The 25,821-nt window shown below is 39.5% G+C and overlaps 1 protein-coding gene across 11 annotated transcripts in view; it reads right to left on the reverse strand.

Annotated features, from left to right (window-relative positions):
• kcnab2a (potassium voltage-gated channel subfamily A regulatory beta subunit 2a) overlaps positions 1-25,821 on the reverse strand; it is a 271,332-nt gene that overhangs the window by 49,855 nt on the left and 195,656 nt on the right. For all 11 annotated transcript variants that reach the window (XM_080214999.1, XM_080215002.1, XM_080215004.1 and 8 more), the window contains one exon: positions 23,611-23,690. In XM_080214999.1, the coding sequence (XP_080071125.1) occupies positions 23,611-23,690 (80 nt within the window). The remainder of the gene's footprint in view (positions 1-23,610; positions 23,691-25,821) is intronic.

The raw sequence follows: 25,821 nt of genomic DNA on the forward strand, positions 1-25,821 counted from the left end.
CTGTAGAGTCCAGTAAACATTTAGAAGCCGCCATTCTAAACATCTGTGTTGTTTTAAGTGTCCTGGTCAGTTCCTTGTCTTTCATTCTCTTTAAATTTTACTCATGCAACATTCTGTTCCTCATATCCTAATTTGTGCCCATTCATGCGTCCTATCACATGTGCATGCTGACCCACACTGGAGCAAGTTCTGATTTTAAAATTTTAATTTTTACTTTTAAGTCCACCCAGAGCCTCATTGCCCCTCTTGAATCCCAGATTTGTGCGTCTTTCCAATTCTGGCCTCTTGAGCACACTTGTTTATAGATTGCTCGACCATTGGCCATCATGCCTTGTATCGTGAGGCTCTGTGCTTTGGAATTTCTTTTCTAACTCCGTTCTTTTTGATGCTCTTAAAAACCTGTTTGACCACGCCAGTCTTAATATCTCCTAATATGGCTTAATGTCAAATTTATTCCTGTGAAACACTAAAGCTGCTAAATAAATGCAAGATATTGTTGGGAAAAAGTTCTAAGTGCAACCAGTAAGTTATTTTGTTTTTGACCATCTTGAGATCGAACTTACAATTTTCCAGCTTGATAATTCTTGTGCGACTTGCCTTTTGAATTTGTGAGTTGTCTGCAATATTTGTCTCTAGCAGTTTAATTTCAAATACAAAATCCGTTATTCACAAAGTAAACCAACTTGCAGGAATTTCTGGACTGAAGATGGTGTATTGATGACTGCAGTATATTATTAGGAACATGGAATAAACAAGCATTGTCTCTAAAATCACAACTAATAAATAAATCAATGCTACTTATTTCTTATTTAAAGAATAATGTTGGAAACTCACTTAATTCCACCTGCCCTGCTCCACACCCAAACTGCTTTTAAGGAGAAGGAGCATTTCAACCAAACACAAGGTCCAAGTCAATAAAGGTGAACCAGCTAGAAACATCGTCAATTGCACCATTAGCTGATGCAAGGAGGGCCCATTAAACCTGCTGAATCCTAGAGAGCATGATGAAACAAATTGTTCCAGTTGCGAAATACTCCCTGCCTATAGTGCGCACACAACCAAGACAATTTCCGTGCATTATTTTCTGAGCAATATGCCACTCTTAACTGTAGTAGTTATATTCTCAACATAATAGAAAGCTTAGTGTCATACAGCAATCCATTGAATAATAGAAACATACAGCATAGAAGGATGTTTTCTTGGCAATTGTACCTGCACTGACACTTTGAAAGAGCAATCATGCTTAATTCCACATTTTTGCATTTAACAATAACACTGCAGTTCCTCATTCTTAGGTAACTGGCCAACTCCCTTTTAAAATTATTTATGGAATCAGTTTCCACCAACCTTTCAAGCCGCATGTTCTAAATCATGATAACTCCATGAAAAGAATTCTCCTAATCTTCTCTCTAGGTCTTTTTCCAATGATTTTGAATCCATGATCTCTAGTTTTGATTAATTAATTAGAGGACATATTCTTTTCCCTTTCAAGGTCTTTCACCTTCTTAAAAATCTTTAAGTCACTTCTTAACCTCCTCTGTAAATGGAAAATAACCCTATCATTTCCAATCTTTCATCATAATTGAAGTCCCTTGTCACTTGTAACGTCCTGATCTGTACCCTTTCTAATGCCTTTACATATTTCCTGCAGTGTGGTGCCCAATTGTCCAAAAATCAAATTGCTCCCATTTTGCTAAGAGGAAGAATGTTTGTGATTGCAGAAAACCAAACTATGTTACTCATGTCATCAACCAAATGCATGTCATTTTTTAAACTTCAAATTCTAAAGTGGTCTCCAGAAATATCTCAAACAAATCCTAATGTATTTGCAATGGCTCCTTTAACAGTGTAAGGGTGACCCTTACACATGACATTAATCAGATGTTTCCAATACTTTACAGACAGAAAAATTATTGTTGAGTGACTGAGTCAATATCAAATTTCCTGGAACACAGAGTTGTACTCATGATTGCAGCAAATAACCTAGATTATTGATTGTTGTGCTACTAATTTTCACAATTAAAAGGAATTATATGTCTTCCCATCAAGGTTTGTCAGGAAGCTCGCAACTTGGAAATGTCTATTCTTGGGAATCTAAGAGTGAAGAGTTTGTCCTGTTTAAGATTCAGCACCCACCCCCCTCCCCCTCCAACCAATACAACAAAATATAACTTTTGGATGTTAATTTTCTATTTGTGGCTCCTTGCTGCAAGTTCTTTGCTTATTTAATTTTGGAGGTGATCTCTACAAAGTATTTTAATCTTTTGGTTTTTCCTCCTGTTGGTATTGCCAATATCATTCCTAGCATTTAAATATGTTGTTTTCTACAGGTCATTCTACTTATTTTCTTCTGTATTTTTTCCCCTTTCTCGAGCCTTTGTTCTGATTTTCTTTTGTCATCCATATCTTAGTTTTGAAAAAGGGGCTACATCGTTCATGTAAATCTACTTGAGACAAATGAAATAAAATTTAAACCTTAAAATGTTAACTCATCTATTCTCTCCATAGATGCTGATTGATCCGAGTTTCCAGCATGTTCGGTTTCAGTTTTAGGTATCTATAGTTTTATGCTTTTAAAATGCTAGTGATCTCTTTACTGAAATAAAAAATACTGAGACAGAATGTGCTAAATGATCAAGAAGTCGGCAAGCTTTTTATAGTTATCTCTGTTCAAATCGATGACACATTTTAAAGCTTACCTGAAATGGAATGTACCTTTTAATATTTTAAAGATTCAGACAAGAGGTCGCCTGTGCACTGTTTAATGAGATTGATACCGTATAGCTACATTAGTGAAACCCTACAGAGATTAAGAGCCCGGAATCAGCAACTACACAAAAATGTTTGGAAGTGAACATATCCAAGTAGAGTTCCAATAATTTGTAGGTCTTCTTTTGAGCAAGTCTCATTTGTTTTGCTGCAGATATTCCTAAATAAAGGATACTGAAGGTAACTGGAAATCTTTATAGACAGCTCTGCAAAACCAGCAAAATGGGTTTTATTTTAATGCCAAAGTTTATGGATGTCTGCAACATTTTAACACAGAAAGCAGAAAAACTGCACATCTACCTTCAGTTCTAGTATTACAAAGTAAGATTGTAGCTTTGTTCTGAATTAAAAGACAAGGAAGTCCGGCTAAATCTTTATAAATCTGGTTAGGGCTCAAAGGATTTTTCAAACTAATTTCTGCTGGGATATATTGCCTATCACTAGCTGCCGTTGAAAGGGTGCTGATCCACCTTCGTGAGCCACTGGCTCACAAAATACATGTAATGTAGGTACATCCACAGGGTTGTTGGAGTGTTCCAGGTTTTTGATCCAAAAACTGAAGGAAAGGTGATATAGTTCCAAGTTAGAGTGGCATAGGACCTGGAGGAAAATTTGCAGGTGATTGTATCCTATGCATTTGCTGCCCTTGTCCTTCTGGCTGGTAGAAGTTATGGGTTTGGAAATTATTGTTGAAGGATCCTTGGTTAAGTTGCTGCAATGCTTCTTATGGACAGTTCTCACTGCTACCACTGGTGGAGTAATTAATACTTAAAGTTGGTGGACGCGGTGTCAATCAAGTGGGCTGCTTTGTTTTGGATGGTATCGAGTTTGAGAGTTGCTGGAGCTGGACTCATCCAAGCAAGTGGAGAGTACTTCATCGCACTGCTGACATGTGTTTTGTAGATGATGGACATGAGATACTTGCCAGACAATTCCCAGCTGCCTATCTTTTCTCGTATCCATAGCATTTATGTGGCAGGTCCAGTTTAGTTTCTGGTCAGTGGTAACCCCTAGAATGTTAATGTTCAGAATCTAGTGATGATAATGTTATTGAACATTGAAGGGGGACAGTTAGATTCTCTCTTTTTGGATATGCTCATTGCCTGGCACTTGTGTGGTATGTTACTTGTCACTTATTAACCCAAGTCTGATTGTTGTTGGGGTCTTGCTGCACATAGGCACAGACTGTTTCAGTATCTGAGTAGTTATGGATGGTACTGAAAACTGTGCAATAATCCCCTCCTCTGACCTTGTGACGAAGGGAAGCTCATTGATGAAGCAGCTAAGATTGTTGGGGCCTGGTTCTTTACCCTGAGATAATCTTGCAGTGATGGCCTGGTGCTGAGATGATTGGCCCCCAAACATCTTCCTCAGTGCTAGATATGATTCAAACAAAACTGAGCAATGAGCATGCCATTGCTGAATAAATGCTGCCTAATAGCATTGTCAATGACATTTTCCATCATTTTGATGAGAACTGAGAATTGATTGATGGGAAGTAATTGGCCAGATCGTATGAGTCAAGCACTGTGTGGACAGGAAATATCTTTGGCAATTTTCCACTTTGTCAGTATTGCCAGCATTGCAGCTGTACTGCAACAACTTGGTTAGGGTTGTGGCTAGTTCTGCAATACTGCAGCAGGGTGGATATATTATCAGGGCCCATGACTTTTCTGCATCCAGTGAACTCAGCCATTTCTTGAAAGCGCTTGGACTGAACTGAATTGGTTGTAGACCAGTATGTTGCATTTGATAAATTTAAATTAAAAATGACAAAATTCAAAATAGTTAGAAACAGCACTGAAGATTAAAATAACTGATGTGCAAATAATCTAAACACTAAAAAAACTATACTGATTTTGTGTGCAGTCTTAACTATTTAGATGGGAGATGGATACCAGTAAGCATTCAAGTACAAACAGCCTACATTTGTTAATACAATATGGATACAATCTGAATGATTTGTGCAGACTTCATTTACATATGGCTATTCGAACAGCTAATTTAGAATTAGCTCATACTTCCCACTAGTGTTTTAATTTTACTGTTTGTTCCACAATAACATCATACTAATACCCCGATGGAGTAGGAAAACTGTTTCATTCCCAAGAGTTCCTTCTCTGACAGCCATTCAATGGGAAAGAGTGCTTCACAATCTGATTTTCCTGCTTCCCCCTAGAGAGGTGCAATCTAATTTGTTCTCAGCATCTTTGCTGTGATGCATAATGTAGGCCAGGTGATGTGGCAAATTGCACAGTCACAGTATGCGCTACACTGGAGAACTAATGTACTAAATTTTATAAGTAAAAAATAAAATAAGATAAAAAACTGAAAAATTAATGAATCAGAATGAATAATTAGATAAAATTGTGATGATACTGTGCCTTTAAAAACATATTTATATCATTTTTTTGTGAGGGGATGTTTAAAATTCAGCTCTGTTTTACAAGGTGACCATTTATCTGGGCATTAGGCAGCTCACATGCTGAGAATGCAGTCTAATGATTGATTTTAGCTAGGCATATGTTTGTTTCAACCTGAGTTAATGTATTTTTGTTTATTTAGTTTTTCCCCTGGGGTTTTAAGAGTAGGTTTTGATTAGGTTGATTGACAGTGACAGTCATGTGCTTAAGGGGAAGAACAAAGTTTACAGAGAAAAGCAGGCAGTTACTGCCAGATTCTGAAAAAAAAGCAAGAAGTGTTTATATCTCTCTTTGGAGGCTGTTACTCCTAGTAGTAACAAGTCTCTCTCTCTCTCTGTCCAGAGGTGTTCTGGCAGCCCAAATACAAGCATGTAAGCCAGTGTATTAACTGCTAACTGATCTTGAAGAGGAGTTTAAGTCTATAAGAGGAATATCGTTTGAATTGGAACTAATAGAGATAGGCTAGCAGTTATGAATTGTATCTTGTCACGTTTAAGTATTTCAATTGATAAAAATTAAGCCCATTCATTTGTTACAGTTAAACTCTATTGTTAAATAAAGTTTGTTTTGATAATAGTTTCCTTGTGTGTCAATAGAATCACACCTGGAATGTAACATCTTGTCCTCACATTAATGCCAAAATAGCAAATAGTTGGGGTCTAATCTAACTTCATAACATACCTTGGGGTTTCTGATGATTTAACAAAATTAAAATCACAAATTGATAATGTAAATATGAAGTAGAAATTCTTAAATTTGATGAAAGCTCATCAGCATGGTGCTAAATGTATTCTCATTCAAATATAAATGCAGCTCTATTTTTTCAGACTCTTAAACATTACAAAACATTTAAATCAAATATATTAAACTTATAAGGCCTCCAGCATTTCAGAAGGCACATTTCAGAGATACCTACAAGGCTCAAGGGTAGCAGATACTTGGGAATATTACCTTTATTATAGCTACTGCAACAACAACTTTAATTTATATAGTGTCTTTAATGTAATAAAATGTCTCAAGGCACTGCACAGGAACATTATAAAGCAAAATTAGACACCAAGTTGCATAAGATGATAGTTTGACTAAAGAGAAGGGGTTTTAAGGAACTGAAAAAAAAAGGATAAAGAAAAGGCAGAAAGTTTGGAGGGGGAATTCCATTACTCAGTCCATTTTACATCTGGGTAGATAAAAATAAACATTTCTATTATTGGTAGATTTTAATTACTCCATCGCAGGCAGAAATGTCTTTAGTTGCCTAGGCCCACTCTGTTCCAAGACACTCCTTAAAACATTCCTCTTTGATCAAATTTTTGGTTATCTACTCTAATATCGTTTATGTGGTTCAATGTTAAATTTTGCTTTATAATACTCCTGCAAAGCGCCTTGGAATATTTTGTATTAAAGGAGCTACATAAATAAAAATTGTTTTTGTTGTAGACTTATCATTTGACTTCAATGCCTTCCATTGCCTTTTGCTTCATTTGTGTTTCAACATTCTTCCCAACCTGTGAATTTTCTGCTTGAAATGAGTATAGATATTCACTAGTTAGTTAATGACAATGTCAATGTACACTTGGCATTTATAGTGTCTTTAATGTCCAAAACCATAAAAAGCACTTCAGAGGAATGATTACCAAACAAAATATGCCACTGGGTCACTTAAGGAAATATTAAGACATGTGCCTATAAGTTTTGTCAAAGAGGTTGATTTTCCAGAGAATTTAAAAGTAGTAGTAATTGAGAGATGGTCTGGATGTTACATTGACATCATCTGTTTTACTGTTGAGCTGTCAATACTATATTAAGATGTTTATTCGGTTCGTTGGATGTCTATTTTAGATGACAAAATTAGTTTTGTTGATTAAAAAGTATTTACAGCAGTTAACTTGGTTTTTTATGTGGATCAAACTGACATACTACAAAAAGGAGCTCTTAGAAAATCCCCCTCAAAACGTCCTGTCCTGGATATAATGACTGACTGTCCAGTGTTATATCTACATGTTCCTAAACTGAGCATAAGACTTTTCAATCATGGGAATATCACATGAGGGTAGGATTTTGATGATGATGTTCTGGCTGACTTTGCTTCACTAGACTATGGGCAACTAAATCCACTTGTAGCCAGTGTCTCATTGATGCCCAAGAAATTACTAATAATTGAATTTAGCAAATTTTAGATAAATGAACAGACATGCAAGCGTTTTGCCCCTTTGCTGGCATGAGTAACCATGAAAACAGGTCACATTGTGCGAACTTAGTTTATGCTCCAGCTGAATTTCTCAAGTACACAGCAAATAGGGCAATAGAGGAACAGTGACAATAACTGATAACTGCTGGTTACCACAAAGCAATGGTGATTTAATTTCAGTGGAGATTTACCTTTAGCAGACAGCAATGTAATTTGGCATTAGAAACTCATCCTACTGGTTAAACACCTATGATTTGTTGGCAAAATTTTGGAACAAGAAAAATTGCTGAAGGGCAAGCAAGTCAGGCAGATATAAATGCTACAAATGTCCAGAGTCAAGATGAACAAATATATCAAGGGCAAAAACACAACACGTTAAGTTGTAAAAGCTGGACTATAGTGACACTGGGGCCTTATGCTTGGGCAGGCAAAACCGAAAGGACCAGCTGACAGTTGTCAAATCTACAAACTGTAGATGCATACTAGCAGTTCAGTTCCATATCAAACAAATCATGGATCACCACGCAAGACATCATCATAAATAAAATTCATCCAGTCTTATTTTTATCATGTTAAATCTGCATTCTGCTAATGTGGTGCAACATAAAAAAATCTTGCTACATGTAAGACAATCTGTGCTTCGAGGAGCAGTGATCACCCAACGGTAGTGCATTTGGCGTCAGTGGAGCGAAGGACTGGGAGTTGAGGAGTGATGCGGCCAGTGGAGAGAGAGAATATATATATATTATATATGTGTGTGTGTGTGTGTGTGTGTGTACGCATGCATGGACTGTGTGTGTAGGTGGAGAGGGAGTGAGGCTGGGAGGGGGAATGACACTCACCCTACTACACTCCAATAACTCATGTCTATTGACCACTTTTTTATACTCAACAAGTATCTTTTCATATCTCAGTTATTGTTTGAAATTTGTTTAGTGTTATGCCAAGCTTTATCTAAAATTTACTCACCAGCTTGAGTGAGAAAATGTTGAAATGGGGCTCTCAACATGAAAAGTTTGGATAAGTGAACAGGGAGATGAATACATGGCTCAAAGACTGGTGTGGGAGAAGTGGGTTTTAGTTTGTGCGGCACTGGCATTAGTGCTACTGGGGAAGGTGGAATGTACCGTTGGGAGGGCTTATATCTGCATCACACTGGGACACCCAGTGCTCTTGCAAACTGTTTGACTAGGTAAGTAGAAAAGACTTTAAACTAAATGGTGGTGGTGGGGGTAAAAAAAAAACAACATTGGCGAGGGGATTCAAAGGCTTACAAAGCAAAAAGAGATCTGGCAGCATTGAAAGGCAGCTGTTTAAGCAATGATATGATGTGTAGATGCTGGCATTGGACTGGGGCAAAAACAGAAAAAAGTCTTACAACACCAGCTTTAAGGCCAACAGGTTTACTTGTAGCAAATGCCACAAGCTTTCGGAACAGGCTGACCCTTTGTCAAGTGGGTGGGAGTTTTGATCACAAACAGGGCACAAAGAAACAAACTCAATTGACACGAATAATGATTGGAATGTGAGTCTTTACAGCTAATCAAGTCTTAAAGACACAGACAATGAGAGTGGAGAGAGCATTAAGCACAGGTTAAAAGGATGTGTATTGTTTCCAGACAGGAAAGTTAGTGAGATTTTCCAAGTCCGGGGTGTTACAGATAGTGTGACATGAACCCAAGATCCTGGTTGAGGTCGTCCTCACGCGTGCGGAACTTGGCTATCAGTCTCTGCTCAGCAACATTGCGCTGTCGTGTGTCATGAAGGCTGCCTTGGAGAACGCTTACCCGAAGATCAGAATGCTCATGAGCACTGAAGTGTTCCCCAAGAGGGGGACAACACTCTTGCCTGGTGATTGTCAAGTGGTGTTCATTCATCCTTTGTCGTATGGTCTCCCCAGTGTACCAGCGTATCAGGTAGACAACATTAGCCAAATTGCAAAAGTATGTACCATGAACCTGGTGGATGGTGTTCTCACACGAGATGATGGCATCCATGTCAATGATCTGGCATGTCTTACAGACATTGCTGTGGCAGGGTTGCGTGTTGTTGTGGTCACTGTTCTCCTGAAGGCTGGGTAGTTTGCTGCAGACAATGGTCTGCTTGAGGTTGTGTGGTTGTTTGAAGGCAAAAAGTGGGGGTGTGGGGGTAGCCTTGGCGAGATGTTCGTCTTCATCAATGACATGTTGAAGGCTCCAGGAGAAGATGTTGCAGCCTCTCCGCTCCGGGGAAGTACTGGATGACGAAGGGTACTCTGTCCACCGTGTCCCTTGTTTGTCTTCTACCATCCCTCCATATACACAGGATCTGTTCAGATGAGGAGGATCGGACCAGACGCCTCCAGATGCTGAAAGATGCCCTCATAAGAACAGGATATGATGCTTGACTCATTGATCAACGATTCCGACGCGCCACAGCCAAAAACTGCACTGACCTCCTCAGAAGACACAGTGGAAGAGTACCCTTCATCGTCCAGTACTTCCTCGGAGCGGAGAGGCTACGATATCTTATCTGGAGCCTTTAACATGTCATTGATGAAGACAAACACCTCGCCAAGGCCATCCCCACAACCCTACTTCTTGCCTTCAAACAACCGCACAACCTCAAACAGACCATTGTCTGCAGCAAACTACTCAGCCTTCAGGAAAATAGTGACCACGGCACCACACAACCCTGTCACAGCAACCTCAGTAAGACATGCCGGATCATCGACATAAATGCCATCATCTTATGTGAGGACACCATCCACCAGGTACACAGTACGTACTTTTGCAACTCAGCCAATGTTGTCTACCTGATGTGTTGCAGGAAAGTATGTCCCTAGGCTTGGTACATTGGGGAGACCATGCAGATGCTATGACAAAGGATGAATGAACATTGCTCGAAATCACCAGGCAAGTGTTCTCTTCCTCTTGGGGAACGCTTCAGCGGTCACGGGCATTCGGCCCCTGATTTTCGGGTAAGCATTCTCCAGGGTGGCCTTCAAGACACACAACAGCGCAGAGACTGATAGCCAAGTTCCGCACACGGGGACAGCCTCAACTGGGATCTTGGGTTCATGTCACACTATCTGCAACCCCCACAACTTGCCTGGAGTTGCAAAATATCACTAATGTTCTTATCTGGAAACAACACACATCCTTTTAACCTGTGCTTAATGCTCTTTCCACTCACATTGTCTGTATCTTTAAGACTTGATTAGCTGTAAAGACTCACATTCCAATCATTATTCATGTAAATTGAGTTTGTGTCTTTGTGCCCTGTTTGTGATCAGAACTCCCACCCAACTGACGAAGGGACAGCCTGTTCTGAAAGCTTGTGGCGTTTCCTACAAATAAGCCTGTTGGATTTTAAGCTGGTGTTATGAGACTTCTTTCTGTTTAAGCAATGATACGTAGAGCATGACAGGAAGGGACATAAAAAAGCAACAAATAGGGTTGAAAGGGGGAAATATGGTAAAAAGGTAAATAAAATTAATGGCTAATTACTTAAATGCATGTAATATTCGGCACAAAATAAATAAATTAAGAGCACAGCATCTTTGTTACTAGGAAATGGAATTAGTATGATAGCAAGAAATGATCTTGGATCAGCAGATGTAGGATCCATCTGGCTGGATGGAAGATATAACAAGAAAAAGCCATTGGTAGGAGTAGTCTTTAGGTCCCAAGAATAGCTATACTGTAGGACTGAGTATAAATCAGGAGACAACAAGGACATGTAAAAAAAAAGTACATTAATCATGGATGACTTTAATCATCTTGTAGAATGGGAAAATCAAATTAGCAAAGGTAGCTGTGAGGAAGAATTCATACAGTGTATTCAGGACACTTTCCAAGAACAATAACCATGTGGATCCAACCAGGATCAAGCTATTTTGCATCTGGTAATGCACAATGAGGCAAGTTTAATAAACGATCTTAAACTAAGAGATACCATAGGAAACAGTGACCACATTATGAACTTAGCAGTCAGCTCGATAGTGAGAAACTTGGGTCAGAAACAATTGTACTAAACTAAATAAGGGTAATTATAAAAGAATAGGGGGCGGATTTAATTGGAGTGAACTGGCAAAGGAGTTTAGCAGAAAAAACGGTTGACCTGCAGACATTTATGAAAACAGTTCATGAATTATAACAAAGATATATCCCAGTGAGGAAGAAGAACTCTAGGAAGGGGATAAATTAACTTTGGTTAACTAAGGCAGTTATAGATAGTATTAAATGGAAAGGAAAAAAATACAACAGTTTTTAAAACTTTCCTAATCCTAACAAAAGATAACCAAAAGTTTAAACAGGGGGAAGATAAACTAGCAAATAATATAAAAATGGACAGTAAGAGCTTCTTTAAATATATAAAAGGGAAGAAAGGGGCCAATGTGAACATAGACCCTTAGAGAATGAAACTGGGGAAATAAGGAAATGGCAGAGGAGTTAAATAAATGCTTGTTATCAGTCTTCACAGTGGAAGGCACTAAACATTCCAAAAATATTAAATAATCAAGAGGCAAAAGGAGGTGGGAAGGAAATAAATACAATAATTATCACTAGGGAAAAAGTACTTGGGAAACTAACAGGGCTAAAAGCTGATACATTCCCTGGGCCTGAATGGTTGCATCCTGAGATATTAAAAGTAGCAGCAACAGTGACAGTGATTACATTGGTAGTGAACAACCAAGAATTCTTAAATTCTGAAAAAGTCCCACAGAATCAGACAACTGCCTATTCCAAAGAGAGACAAAAACAGGTAAGTGTAAGTCAGTTAGTTTAATATCTGACATTGTGAAAATGTTAGAGTCAACAATAAAGGATGTAACAGCAGAGCACTGCAAAAGACAATATAATCAGGCAGAGTTGGCATGGCTTCATGAAGGGGAAATAATGCCCAACAAATTTATTAGAATTCTTTGTGATGTAAATGAGCAGGATATTTAAAGATGTAATATATACTTGAATTTTCAAAAAGCATTTGATAAGATACCACGCAAAAAAACCACTTATTAAGATAAGAGCCCATGGCATTGGGGGTTGTATACTCACATGGCTAGAGGACTGGCAAACTAAAAGAGTAAGAAGTCTCACAACACTAGGTTAAAGTCCAACAAGTTTATTTGATAGTAAACCCATTAGCTTTCAGGGTTTGCCCCTTTGTCAAGTGAGTGGAGAGTTCTGGTCACAGAGCATATAAAGGCACACACAGTTTACAGAATACTGATTAGAATGTGAGTCTTTACAGCTAATCAATTCTTAAAGCTGCAGACAAGGTGAGTGGAGATAGCATTAAGCACAGGTTAAAGAGATGTGTATTGTTGCCAGACAGGACAGTAAGCGAGATGTTGCAAGCCCAGACAAGTCATGGGGGTTACAGATAGCGTGACATTAACTCAAGATCCCAGGTGAAGCCATCCCCATGTGTGCGGAACTTGGCTATCAGTTTCTGCTTAGCGACTCTGCGCTGTCGTATGTCGTGAAGGCTGCCTTGGAGAATGTTTACCCGAAGATCAGAGGCCAAATGCCCGTGACCGCTGAAGCGCTCGCCAACAGGAAGGGAACAACCTTGCCTGGTGATTGTCCAGCGGTGTTCATTCATCCATTGTCATAGCATTTGCATGGTCTCCCCAATGTATCATGCCTCGGGACATCCTTTCTTGCAGCATATCAGGTAGAGAATGTTGGCCGAGTTGCAACAGTACGTGCCTTATACCTGGTGGATGGTGTTCTCACGTGAGATGATGGCATCTGTGTTGATGATCCGGCATATCTTGCAGAGGTTGATGTGGCAAGGTTGTATGGTGTTGTGGTCACCGTTCTCCTGAAGGCTGGGTAGTTTGCTGTGGACAATACTCTGTTTGAGGTTGTGTGGTTTTTGAAGGCAAGAAGTGGGGATGGCCTTGGCGAGATGTTTGTCTTCATCAATGACATGTTGAAGACTCCGAAGAAGATGTCGTAGCATCTCTGCTCTGGGGAAATACTGGACGATGAAGGGTACTCTGTCCACCGTGTCCTGTGTTTGTCTTCTGAGAAGGTTGGTGCAGTTTTCCGCAGTGGCGCATCGAAACTGTCGATCGATGAGTCGAGCGCCAAATCCTGTTCTTATAAGGGCATTTTTCAGCATCTGTTGTGATCCTCCTCATCTGAGCAGATCCTGTGTATACAGACAGCTTGTCCGTAGGGGATGGCTTCTTTAGCGTGTTTAGGGTGGAAGCTGGAGAAGTGGAGCATCGTGAGATTATCTGTGGGCTTGCAGTACAGTGAGGTGCCGAGGGACTGTCCTTGACGGAGATGCGCGTATCCAAGAATGCAACTGATTCCGGAGAATAGTCCATGGTGAGTCTGATGGCGGGATGGAACTTGTTGATGTCATCATATAGTTGTTTCAGTGATTGTTCACCATAAGTCCAAAGGAAGAAATCGTCATCGATGTATCTAGTGTAGAGCATCGGTTGAAGGTCATTTTCTTCCTTTGGACTCATGGTGAACAATCACTGAAACAACTATATGATGACATCAACAAGTTCCACCCCACTATCAGACTCACCATGGACTATTCTCCAGAACTGGCTGCATTCTTGGACACACGCATCTCCATCAAGGACAGTCCCTCAGCACTTCATTGTACCGCAAGCCCAAAAATAACCTCACAATGCTCCACTTCTCCAGCTTCCACCCTAAACATGTTAAAGAAGCCGCCCCCTACGGACAAACCCTCTGTACACACCGGATCTGCTCAGATGAGGAGGATCGCAACAGACACCTCCAGACGCTGAAAAATGCCCTCATAAGAGCAGGACATGGCGCTCGACTCATCGATCGACAGTTCTGACGCACCACAGCGAAAAACCACACCGACCTCCTCAGACGACAAACACGGGACACGGTGGACAGAGCACCCTTCGTCGTCCAGTACTTCCCCGGAGCGGAGAAGCTATGACATCTTCTTCGGAGTATTCAACATGTCATTGAAGACAAACATCTCGCCAAGGCCATCCCCACTTCTTGCCTTCAAAAACCGCACAACCTCAAACAGACCATTGTCTGTAGCAAACTACCCAGCCTTCAGGAGAACAGTGACCACAACACCACACAACCCTGCCACAGCAACCTCTGCAAGACATGCCGGATCATCAACATGGGTGCCATCATCTCACGTGAGAACACCATTCACCAAGTATAAGGCACATACTCTTGCAACTCGGCCAACATTGTCTACCTGATATGCTGCGAGAAAGGATGTCCTGAGGCATGATACACTGGGGAGACCATGCAAACGCTACGACAACGGATGAATGAACACTGCTCAACAATCACCAGGCAAGGCTGTTCCCTTCCTGTTGGCGAGCACAGGCATTCGGCCTCTGATCTTCGGGTAAACATTCTCCAAGGCGGCCTTCATGACATATGGCAGCGCAGAGTCACTGAGCAGAAACAGATAGCCAAGTTCCGCTCACATGAGGATGGCCTCAACTGGGATCTTGGGTTCATGTCACACTATCTGTAACCCCCATGACTTGCCTGGGCTTGCAACATCTCACTCACTGTCCTGTCTGGAGACAATACATATCTCTTTAACCTATGCTTAATGCTATCTCCACTCACACTGCACCATTAAGAACTGATTAACTGTAAAGACTCACATTCTAATCAGTATTCTGTAAACTGTGTGTGCCTTTATATGCTCTGTTTGAGACCAGAACTCTTCACTCAACTGACAAAAAGGAAAAACCCTGAAAGCTAATGGGTTTACTATCAAATAAACTTGTTGGACTTTAACCTGGTGTTGTGAGACTTCTTACTGTATTTACCCCAGTCCAACGCCGGCATCTCCACATCAAAACTAAAAGAGGACAGGGAGTTGGGACAAGGGGGGCATTTTCAGGATGGCAACCTGTCTCTAGTGGAATGCCACAGGGATCAGTGCTGGGCCACAATATTTACAATATGTGTCAATGACCTGGATGAGGAAAGTAAATGGGCTATTACCAAATTTGCAGATGACAAAAAAGGTGAGAAATAAGTCGTGAAGATGACACAGAATCTACAGAGAGATATAGACAGGTTAAGTAAGTGGGCAAAAGCTTGACAGATGGACAATAATGTGAATTATGCATTTTGAGAATAGAGAAAGATTTCATAAAGCTGCAGCTCAGAGGGGTTTGGGGGTCATTGGGCCAAAACTCAAAAAGCTAGCATGCAAGATCACCACGTAATAGGGAAGGCAAATAGAATGTGGCCTTTATTTCAAAGGGAATGGAGTAATAAAATGGGGAAGTCTTGCTAAAAGTATATAAGACACTAGTTACTGGAATACTGTGAACAGTTTTGGTTCCCTTATCTAACGAAAGATGTGCTGGCATTGGAGACAGTCCATAGAAGATTCACTAGGTTGATCCCAGGTGTGGAAGAATTTTCTTATGAGGAGAGCTCAAGTAGTTTGGGCCTGTGCTCATTGGAGTTAAAAACCTGAGAGGTGACCCTGTTCAGATTCAGATATAGGATTCTCAGGGGGCTTGACAGGATAGATGCTGAATGGTCCTAGAGTTTCTCAGAAGAGGAAACAAAGGGTTATTTCCTCTTAGAAGAGAGTCTAGAACCAGAGAGCATAATCTCAGAGTAAGGGATTGCCCATTTAAGACTGATGAGAAGGAATTTCTTCTCTTAGATGGTAGTGAATCTGTGGAATTCTTTACTTCAGAGGGTTGTAGAGGCTGGGTGGTTATGTTCAAGGCTCTGATAGACAGATTTTTAATCAGTAAGGAATTAATGGTTATGGGGATAAGAAAGGAAAGTGGAGTTGAAGATAATCAGGTCAGTCATGATCACATTGAAAAGCAGAGAAGGCTCGGTAGGCTGAATGTCCGACCTCTGTTCTTATGCTTATGGTCCAAGGCATTCCTCCTTAACTTGGTATGCCCTCTATATGCAGATTCTCTATGGTTTTTCTCACAGCTATCCCTCAGCCAAAGAAATCGAGAGCTTAATTGGCGAATTAGATGCCTGTTTCTCATTATGACATGAGCACTCCAAGAGGCCGTGCACTGTCCAAACTCTGCTTAGATGATTCCTATGGACAGCCTTAATAGACTCTTCCAGCAAGATCTAAGTTGCCCCTAACAAATAAAGACTTTGACCCCCTACTAACAGTCAACACTGAATGCTTGACAAACGCAACGAACTCTGTGAGACCCTCACAATATGAAACTACAAGTACTATATACTGTCATTCACATCACGTGTGGAAATTTCACCAAATAAAATCAGGCAAAGCAACAAACACAAAAGATTGATCAGCATCTGAAAAAAGGCAAGTTGCATTTTCAAAGGAACTTGTAAATCACTTCCTTATGATGCTTAATAATTCATTCAAATTCCTGCACTCAATTGAGATCATAAAATCATAGAATGGTTACAGCTTAGGAATCCATTCAGCCCATCATCTCACTGCTGGCAAAAATAACTCCCTCACTCCTCCTTTGCAACTTTACAAATTTTTCTCTTCAGATAATCATCCAATTTCCTTTTGAAAGCCATGATTAAATCTCTCTTCACCATGCTCTCAGGCAGTGCATTCTTTCTGCATAAAACATCTTTCCCCTGCTGTTGCTTCTGAATCTTACCCCTTTAATTAGTATCCCCCAGTTCTCAACTCTTCCACCAACTTTCTCCCCCTCTATTTTTCCCAGACCCCTCATAATTTAGAATACCTCTATCAAATCTCCTCTTCACTTCTCCAAGGCAAACAGACCTAGCTTCTCCAATCTATCCATGTAACCGAAATTCCTCATCTCTAGAACCATTCTCACAAACCTTTTCTGTCTTCACATTCCTTCCAAAGTATGGTGCCCAGAACTGGGCATTGCTTTAACCTCAACATGAGTACAATGTTTAACAGAGATTTATCACTACATCCTTGTTTCTGCACGCTATGCTCCTATAGAGCCCTGAATCCCATATACTTTATTAACCACTTTCTCATTCTGCCCTGCCACCTTCAACAATTTTGCACATATACCCCACAATCTTTGCAGCACATTACTTTAATATTGCTGAAAAGAGACACAAATTGCCAAAGCTTTTTGTCTCTCACTCATCAGGACAAATGCAAGAATACCAAATTTTAAACATTAACAAAAATTTATACTACAGGAGAAAAGGGTGCTGATTGGTTGGTAAGTAGACTCTGATCAGCTGAGACGTTGCCATAATGAAAACACCAGGGAACAATAGGCTCCCAAGCTCTTGGGCAATTCAAAAAAGATGTACGGCTCGAATATATTCCATTTTTTATAAAGATATGGACAAGGTTTTATGGCCTCGCTTGAGCAAGACCGGAAATTCCTGCCCAAAGTCAATGAAATCTCCATTGCCCACCCCTCGCCTACTCCGATTCCATGGCGGTGGGGTGGTAGAATTCCAGTGAATGGGTTCCTGTTATGAATGTAGGTCGCTTCTAGCAAATATAAATGATCAATGTTACGAACTTGACTGAATCTTAAATTGGTTGTTAGTGTAGCTATTGGTAGACTCAGGATTGTGACAATACTGTACCTTTAAGAAATGTATTTGAGCCGTGTTCCTGTGTAGGATCTGTTGTAGCAGCTTTTTATGCACTCGGAGCCAGTGTCTACCAACATTGTCTTGTTGTTGCAACACTATAATTGTTTCTAATGGCTGGAATGGTGTTTTTAATCTGAACTGATGTTGTTCTACTGTTTTCCCCTGGGATTTTGCAGAGTGGGGCTTCGTTAGGATGATTGGCATGTATGGTCATGTTACAGGGAAGCAGGGCTTATCACAGAATATTCAAGCTTAGATGCTGCTTTTGAGCAAAGAGAGAAGAGAGAGTTTCTCTTCTTTTCTCCACTTTGAAGTTGGAGACCGGAAATCACCAGAGGCTGGGTTTACCTCTGAGGTTTTGTTGTTTGAGGATATATCCTTCTCTGAAAATTGTAGCCTGGACTTCTGTCTGGAAGTGTTAAAAAGCTGAAAATCCAGCATCACGTAGGCATATTGTTTTTGTGCTAATTCTTAACAAGGGTGCATGCTTATGGGGTATTGCTTTAAATTAGAACAACAGAGATGACTGTTAAGAAATATACTGTGTCAATTTTAAATTCTTGTAATTGAAAGAAGTTATGCAAATTATATTCGAACTGTGTTCTTAAATAAACTTTATTTGATAAAAGGTTCCTAGTGGGTCACTTGAATCAAACCTGGAATGAAATGCCTTATGCTCACTAATGCCAAAATCAAATGTAAAACTTAGGGTCTAGGCTAACTTCACAAAACATCTTGGAGTTTCTGGCCTGGGTCTTAACAGGATTGTTCAGCAAGTGCTCCACAATCACAAAATCACAGCTAACAAAGTTTTGTTTAGGGTTTTGCAAGCTCGGGGTATAGTCTGTATGCTATTATGAATAACTGAAGGAACATGCTATTTGATTTGATCAGCCAATCATCATGACATATGGCCTATGCACCTGGCATTGCACCGACACCAAAATTCATTCCCAATATTGATCAATTCTGTGGCAGGCAGAAGGTCTTTAACTGATGTCAGCATCCTATTAGCGGAAAGTACTACTTGTCTAGTCACTGCAGAGTAGCATCGTGAAATGAGTTGCTTAACCTGTTCATTTTTAGGTCAGAGAGTGGCAGTCTTTGACTCATCTCTGAGATATACTGTCAGCAAAGTTCTCCATGACTGTCTATTGCAAGTCGAGTCCAATTGCGCTGGTCAAAGTACACGTTGGGTTTTGTATGGCTCCATGCTCTATAAATCTGGCCTCATCAACAATGTGTAAATTGGTCCCTTTTGCTCACCTTGCAAGTTTGACAGAACTCAAAGCTATTCTGCAGAAAAACAACCATCCTGATCAGATCATTATTTAACAGCATCTCTCCCTTTTCAGCCATATCCCAAAATCCCTCTGCTTACATGCCCTTTAGAATTATACCTTTTTAATTTTATCTCTTTCCTGCTTCTTCCAACCAAATGAATCACTTCATACTTCTCTACATTAAATTTGTTCTCCTACTTATCCATTCATTCCAATAAACTGCTTATATCACCTTCAAATTAAAGATTATCTCTCAGTTCCCAATACTTCCAAGTTTAGAAATTAAAATCCACAAATTTTGAAATTGCACCTTGTATATCCAAGATACAGCCCATATAGCATTAGGAAAAGCAACCTAACACCAACTCCTGGGGAGCTCCATTATGAAACAACAGTTCACCAGAATTCTCCATTTCCTATCACTCAATCAAATTTATATCCATACTGCTACTACCTCTGTTAATAGGCCTGTTACATGAAGTACAATTTTCCCTTCACAAATTGTGCTATCTTTTCCTCCATTTATTCACATTTGTTCAACTGACTGTTGTCTCAAATTTCTGTTTCTAAAAACTTCTCCACCAACAAGGTTAAATTTACTAGCTTGAGTTACCTTTACGGCTTTCTTTGAACAAAGGGATAAACATTTGCAATTCTTTAGTTCTCTGGCCCCACCCATATTTGAGGAGGATTGGAAGATTATGGGCAGTGCTTTTGCAATTTCTCCCCTTGCTTCCCTCAGGGTCCATGGATCTCTCTTATTCGGTCCTGGTGACTTATCGACTTTGACAACAGCCAGCATACCTAGTGACTCATTTATAAATTTTTAGGCCATCTAGTGCCTCAATTACCTCTCCTCTCACCATGACTTCGGTAACAATTTCTTCCTTGACTCTACTCCTCCTTTTACCATCCTTTTTACTATTAATATGTCTAGAAGTGTTTTGGATTCCCTTTATGTCAGCTGACATTTTGTTCTCATACTCTCTCTTTGCTTCTCTTACTTTTTCCAATTCCGTTCTGAAATTTCTATTTTCACTCTGACATTCAACAATATTATCCACCTGACATCTGTCAAATGCATCTTTTTTATGCTTCATTTTTGTCTGTCTCTTCTTCACCTGCTCTGGGTCTATTTGCTCTACCTTTCCCCATTGGGGGAATGTACCTTCACTGTACCCAACTGATCTCTTTTTAACACAGCCCATCATTACATTACAATTTTGCCTGCTAATCTTTGATTCCAACTTACCATTGGCCAAATCTGTTCTCATGTGCTTGAAGTTGGTCCTCCCCAATTAATTATTTTTGCTCTGAAGTGTTTCTTGTTATTTATCATAGTTAATCTAAACCTTATAATACCATGATCACTGTCCCCAAAATGTTCCCCCATTGACACTTGACTCACCTCATTCCCCAGCCATAGATATAGCAAAGCATCATTCTTTGATGAACTGGAAACATACTGATGTAGAAAATTTTCCTGAACACACAAGAAACTCTTTCCACTCTCTGCCTTTTGCACTATTATCCCAGTCTATCTTAAAAGAATTGAAGCCCCCATTTTAACTGTGTAATTCTTGTACCTCTACAATTTCCTTGCAAACATGTTCTTCCTCTTCATTCCCTTTAGTAGATGACCCGCAGAATACATCTAACAATGTAATGGTATTGCTATTGTTTCTTAGCTCTCAAATAGATTCAGTCCTTCACCCCTCCAGGATATCCTCTTTGTCTTGCACAATAACATTCTTCTTAACAAATAGCCACTTCTCCCTTTTCTTTCTTTCACTATCTTTTCTGATCTCAAGAATATTAGTGTTCTGGCCTGCTCTTTTTAAAGCCAGATATGGTGTTGCAGCATCAACATATTTTGATGTGGCTTTCTGCATTTGCAGCTCACCAACTTACCATAATGTTCACATAAATGTACAGCAAACTTATTACATTCCTCTCTCACTCTCGGACCTTACCCAACAGCTTACCATTTCCTATTTTAGTGCTGTCTGTGCTGTTTAAATTCCTGTGAAAACTGATTTTTAAAGAGGAGGTGCAAATAAAAAGCCCCTACTGAAATTCTAAATACAGAAAGGGAAAAAACCATAAATACTGGAAATACAAAGATGAGGTGAACAGTTTCACTCAAAATAAAATCTTATCCTTTCCTTGCAAATAGTGTCCTAAAGCATTCTGTTTTCATCCCCTTTTGAAAGAATTCCATCAGAAATTGTATGTTTCTTTATGGCTAAAAAGCTTAAGTTTTCAATGTATACACAATTCAGTGAAAGTTATTTCCTATTTTACAATTTCGTTAATGATATATGACAAAACAAATTAATTATTGTCCCCTAGGACTCCAGTAAGTATGGCTAAAACCCAAAACAAACGTCCATGTGTTCCTTGAGAACACGTTAGGGAAAATGCTAGGGATAAACTGAAGGCAGCAACAGGTTGCCTTGACAGTTTGAGCAGCCACTTATGAGGGAAGATGATGGATGCAACTAGTAACAGCTCTGTGAATAAGCCTCCCATGATACATTAGCTAATTACAAAATTATCAAAATGCTTTACTTTCTTTTAGGGTTAGGCCTCTCTTGCTGTCACATATCACTTTGTACATAATCAATCTTTGTGTCGGTGACAAGTTGAACATTTGCTTCAATGGGGAGCAGAGACAAAGCTCAAGGTCAGGTCCAGATAGAAATCCAACACAAATGTATCAAGGAGGATTGCCAGTTCTGAGATTGTCTTTTTTAGATTTCTGCTGGCATGTAATTTTAAACAAATGTAGCTGAATCTTCCATGATACTGGTTCACAATGAATTGCAAATTATCATGCAAATATATATCCCACAAAGAAGATAGATCAGAGGCTGTAGACAGACATGTAATTTGGAAAAAAAAAGTCTGATAGACATGCTCAGAGAGAATTCAGATCCCCCCAAAGTTCAGTGCAAAAACAGCTAGGTCACACTTTCAGTGATGTCATTTAATGGTCTGTAAAGAAAGAATAAACAGAATGGTATTCCCAAAAGGAAAGCCACTGCATAAATATATGGGACCTAAGCAAAATATAGCAGTGATGGAATGCATGGCACAAAGCAAATAAAAAATGAATTCACAATATACTTTAGAAGCCATTCTTTAAAACCAATAGTTTTTTTTCCCCCCAGTGGCTCTTCATATTTACATTCCCACTTTTAACAATTGTCCAGCAATCCAGGGTAGATTTTATATTCTGATTCTGGTATTTTTGTTTAACAATCTGGTAAGATTGCACGATAATTGCACCACCCCTCCGCCTTTATAATAATATTAAAATGGAACTTTTTTTGAGGTACAGAAGCTTTCTACGCTGTGCATTACAATTGTGCATTATAGGCAGAGAGTTGACATGAACAATTTTAATGCATGTTTACAATCTTGTGCCTCATTCATGAGCTCCAGTATAATCGAAAATTGCAAGTAGCATTTTAATTAAACTTTTTAATGGCATCTTGGAAAATATTAGCCAATCAGCAAATTATTTAAAAAAAAATACACTTGTGTGTGTTGAGTCTGCATATTCTCCGTGTCTGCGTGGGTTTCCTCTGGGTGCACCAGTTTCCCCCCACACTCCCAAGGTGTGCACGTTAGATTGATTGGCTATGCTAAATTGCCCCTTAATGTCAGGCTAAATCAGCAGAATAAATACATGGGGTTACAGGGTTAAGGCCTGGGTGGGATTGGTGCAGGCTTAGTGGGCCATTAGGGATTCTATGATTTTATAATAGACACAATTAAAATATAGCACACATTACTGTATACATAAACAAGAATTAAATCGACATAAATGACAGACTTACTGTTGCTCAGCTGAATTGGGAGTATTTGAGTGAATTGACGATACTGTACTGTAATCCTTAATGAATTGTGCTGTAAAAATTACTCTTATTTTTGGATTTCCTTTGTCAATTTTACCGTTCTGCCATTTTGCTTTCTACTCATCTTGCTGATTAGAAGCTAAGATGTCAAACCATTATTGATTATGGTTAACATTACAACTAAACTTGCTAGCAACCTCAGCTGGTTCAGTGATACCATTTCAACATTTGTTTAAAAAAAAATTATAATACATTGCAAACTTACCAGAGATGCATGCTATACTTCAACATAAAGTCCAGAACAGTAAATGACAACCACAAGAAGCTCAACTATAGGAAGTACATGAATTGCTGCTATTTTCCATTATTGCTCAGAGCAGACGTACAATAATTTACACCTACGAAAAAGATCAGCCTGCATATAATGAAGTTTGGTGATTTTTATTTGCTGTTATTAGGCTGGGAAATATAATTTTTAAAAGATATGCTTTATCATTGACTATTGCAGGCACAGCAACGTAATGTACCTACTTGCCAGCTGCATAGACCTCTGCTGTATCAAAGAGGTTTATTCCATTTTCATAGGCTAGAGTCATCAGCTGTTCAGCCATCTGAAACAAGAGGAATATCTGATGTAAAGAACATGCTTAAACAGCACTTACATGTTGAGTACACAACAACTGCAATTGGTGTGTATCTTAAAATAGGATCGTCATCTTCCCTACAACCTTCATCAAGGGTGGGAAAGAGTGTGGAGGGGGCAGATTTCACAATGAGAACATAATAAAATAAAAAATAGGAGTAGGCCATATGGCCCTTTGAGTCTATTCCTTTACTCATTAGGATTGCGGCTAATCCATCTAAACTTCACCTTCCTACACTATCCCCATACTTCTCGAATCCATTAGCACCAAAAATTCGATCAATCTCTATTTTGAATACTCGGAATCGAGCATCCGCAGCTCCCTGGAGTATAGAATTTCAAAGATTCGCAGCCCTCAGTAAAGAAATTTTTCCTAATCTCAGACACAAACTGCCAACCCTTATTCTTGTACTACGACCTTTAGTGCTAGCTTTCCCAGCCATGGGAAAATCTTCTGCTTAGCAGTCATCTCTCTTAAGTGCCTTTAAGAATTTTGCGCATTTCGATAAGATCACCTGTCATTCTTTTAAATTCTAGGGAGGACAGGCCAAATCTGATCAATTTCCCTAATCCCAGCAATTAGTAATTTGTCTGCCACTTTTATATTTTATAGGAGACCCCTAACCAGGGATGGATGCAATCAGGCAATGTGATGTTCAGTGACATAACTAAGTTTTTGGTTTAATTCTTGGTCCATCCCAATGTAATGCCAATGGGAAAAAAGTGTGTCATTGCAGGAGGGTTTGAAATTAAATAAACATTGTTTTTAATATATACATCCATGAATGGATGGCGTCTCTATTTATATTCAAAAGGTTATGCAGTAAATGACAGCTGAGACTGAATGCATTGTCATAGTAAACCATGTGATTTCCCCCCTCCCTAATGCCTCTCCTCTGCTGTCCCGCACCACAGGATTGACTTTGCATGGTTCCACTCTTATCATTTCAATACAGCCACAGTTTATTGAACAATGGCTTCTCTCTCACTCCTATATTGTCACCTCCAATGTCTCGTAAGGGTCCTTCTTTTGCCTGTTCTTTCTCATCTGCGTGGAACCCCTTGGCAAGTAGAATCCTATTTACTTAGTTACACTGAACATTCTACTCAAGAACTCAGCTTTTACCAAAGAGTTGAAAAGTAACCTTTCCTTTAGCTTTTAGGGAAAGTTTTTTTTTGCGTATCTTTAGCTATCTCTGCATTATGTTATTAAATTCAACATTTATAACCACCATGCTCCTTGTACTAATTCATCAAGTTTATAATGAAACTTTCAAGGTAGTTTTCCTTAAGTTCATCACCTAATGCATCATTTGTGCCTAAGCAAGGAAGTTAAATGGAGTATCAAATTAAAAGAAATACTGTACAAAGCGGCAAAGACTAGTGGTAAATTAGAAGTTTGGACAGATTTTAGGCAGCACAGTGATTAGCACTGCTGCCTCGCAGCGCCAGGGACTCGGGTGACCGTCTATGTGGAGTTTGCATGTTCTCCTGGTGTCTGCATGAGTTTCCTCCGGGTGCTCTGGTTTCCTCCCACAGTCCAAAAATGAGCAGGTTAAGTGGATTGGCCATGATAAATTGCCCCTTAGTGTCCCAAGATGTGTGGGTTAGATAGATTAGTGGGGTAAATGTGTGGGGTTACAGGGATAAGTTGGAGGGGTGGCCTGGATAAGACGATTCAATTGGTCAAATAGTATCCCTACAGTGCAGGAAGAGACTATGATTTTAAGAACTAACAAAGAATGACTAATGGAAATAAAGAGGGAGAAAGAAGAATATGAGAGAAAGCTAGCTCGAAATATAAAAACAGATAGTAAGAGAGTCTGCAAGTTTTTAAATAAGAAAATAGAAATTAAAGCAATGCTGGCCTCAGCATCTGGGATTTAATACTAGAAACAAGGAAACAACGAAAGCACTGAACAGGTATTGAACATAAGAACATAAGAAATAGGAGCAGGAGTAGGCCATCTAGCCCTTCGAGCCTGCCCCGCCATTCAATAAGATCATGGCTGATCTGTCGTGGCTCAGTTCCACATTCCCACCCTCTCCCCATAACCCTTAATCCCCTCGCTTATCAAAAACCGATCAACCCGCATCTT

The sequence above is a fragment of the Carcharhinus amblyrhynchos genome, chromosome 30 (genome assembly GCF_965287045.1).
Source record: "Carcharhinus amblyrhynchos chromosome 30, sCarAmb.v2.hapA, whole genome shotgun sequence".
Classification (NCBI taxonomy): domain Eukaryota; kingdom Metazoa; phylum Chordata; class Chondrichthyes; order Carcharhiniformes; family Carcharhinidae; genus Carcharhinus; species Carcharhinus amblyrhynchos.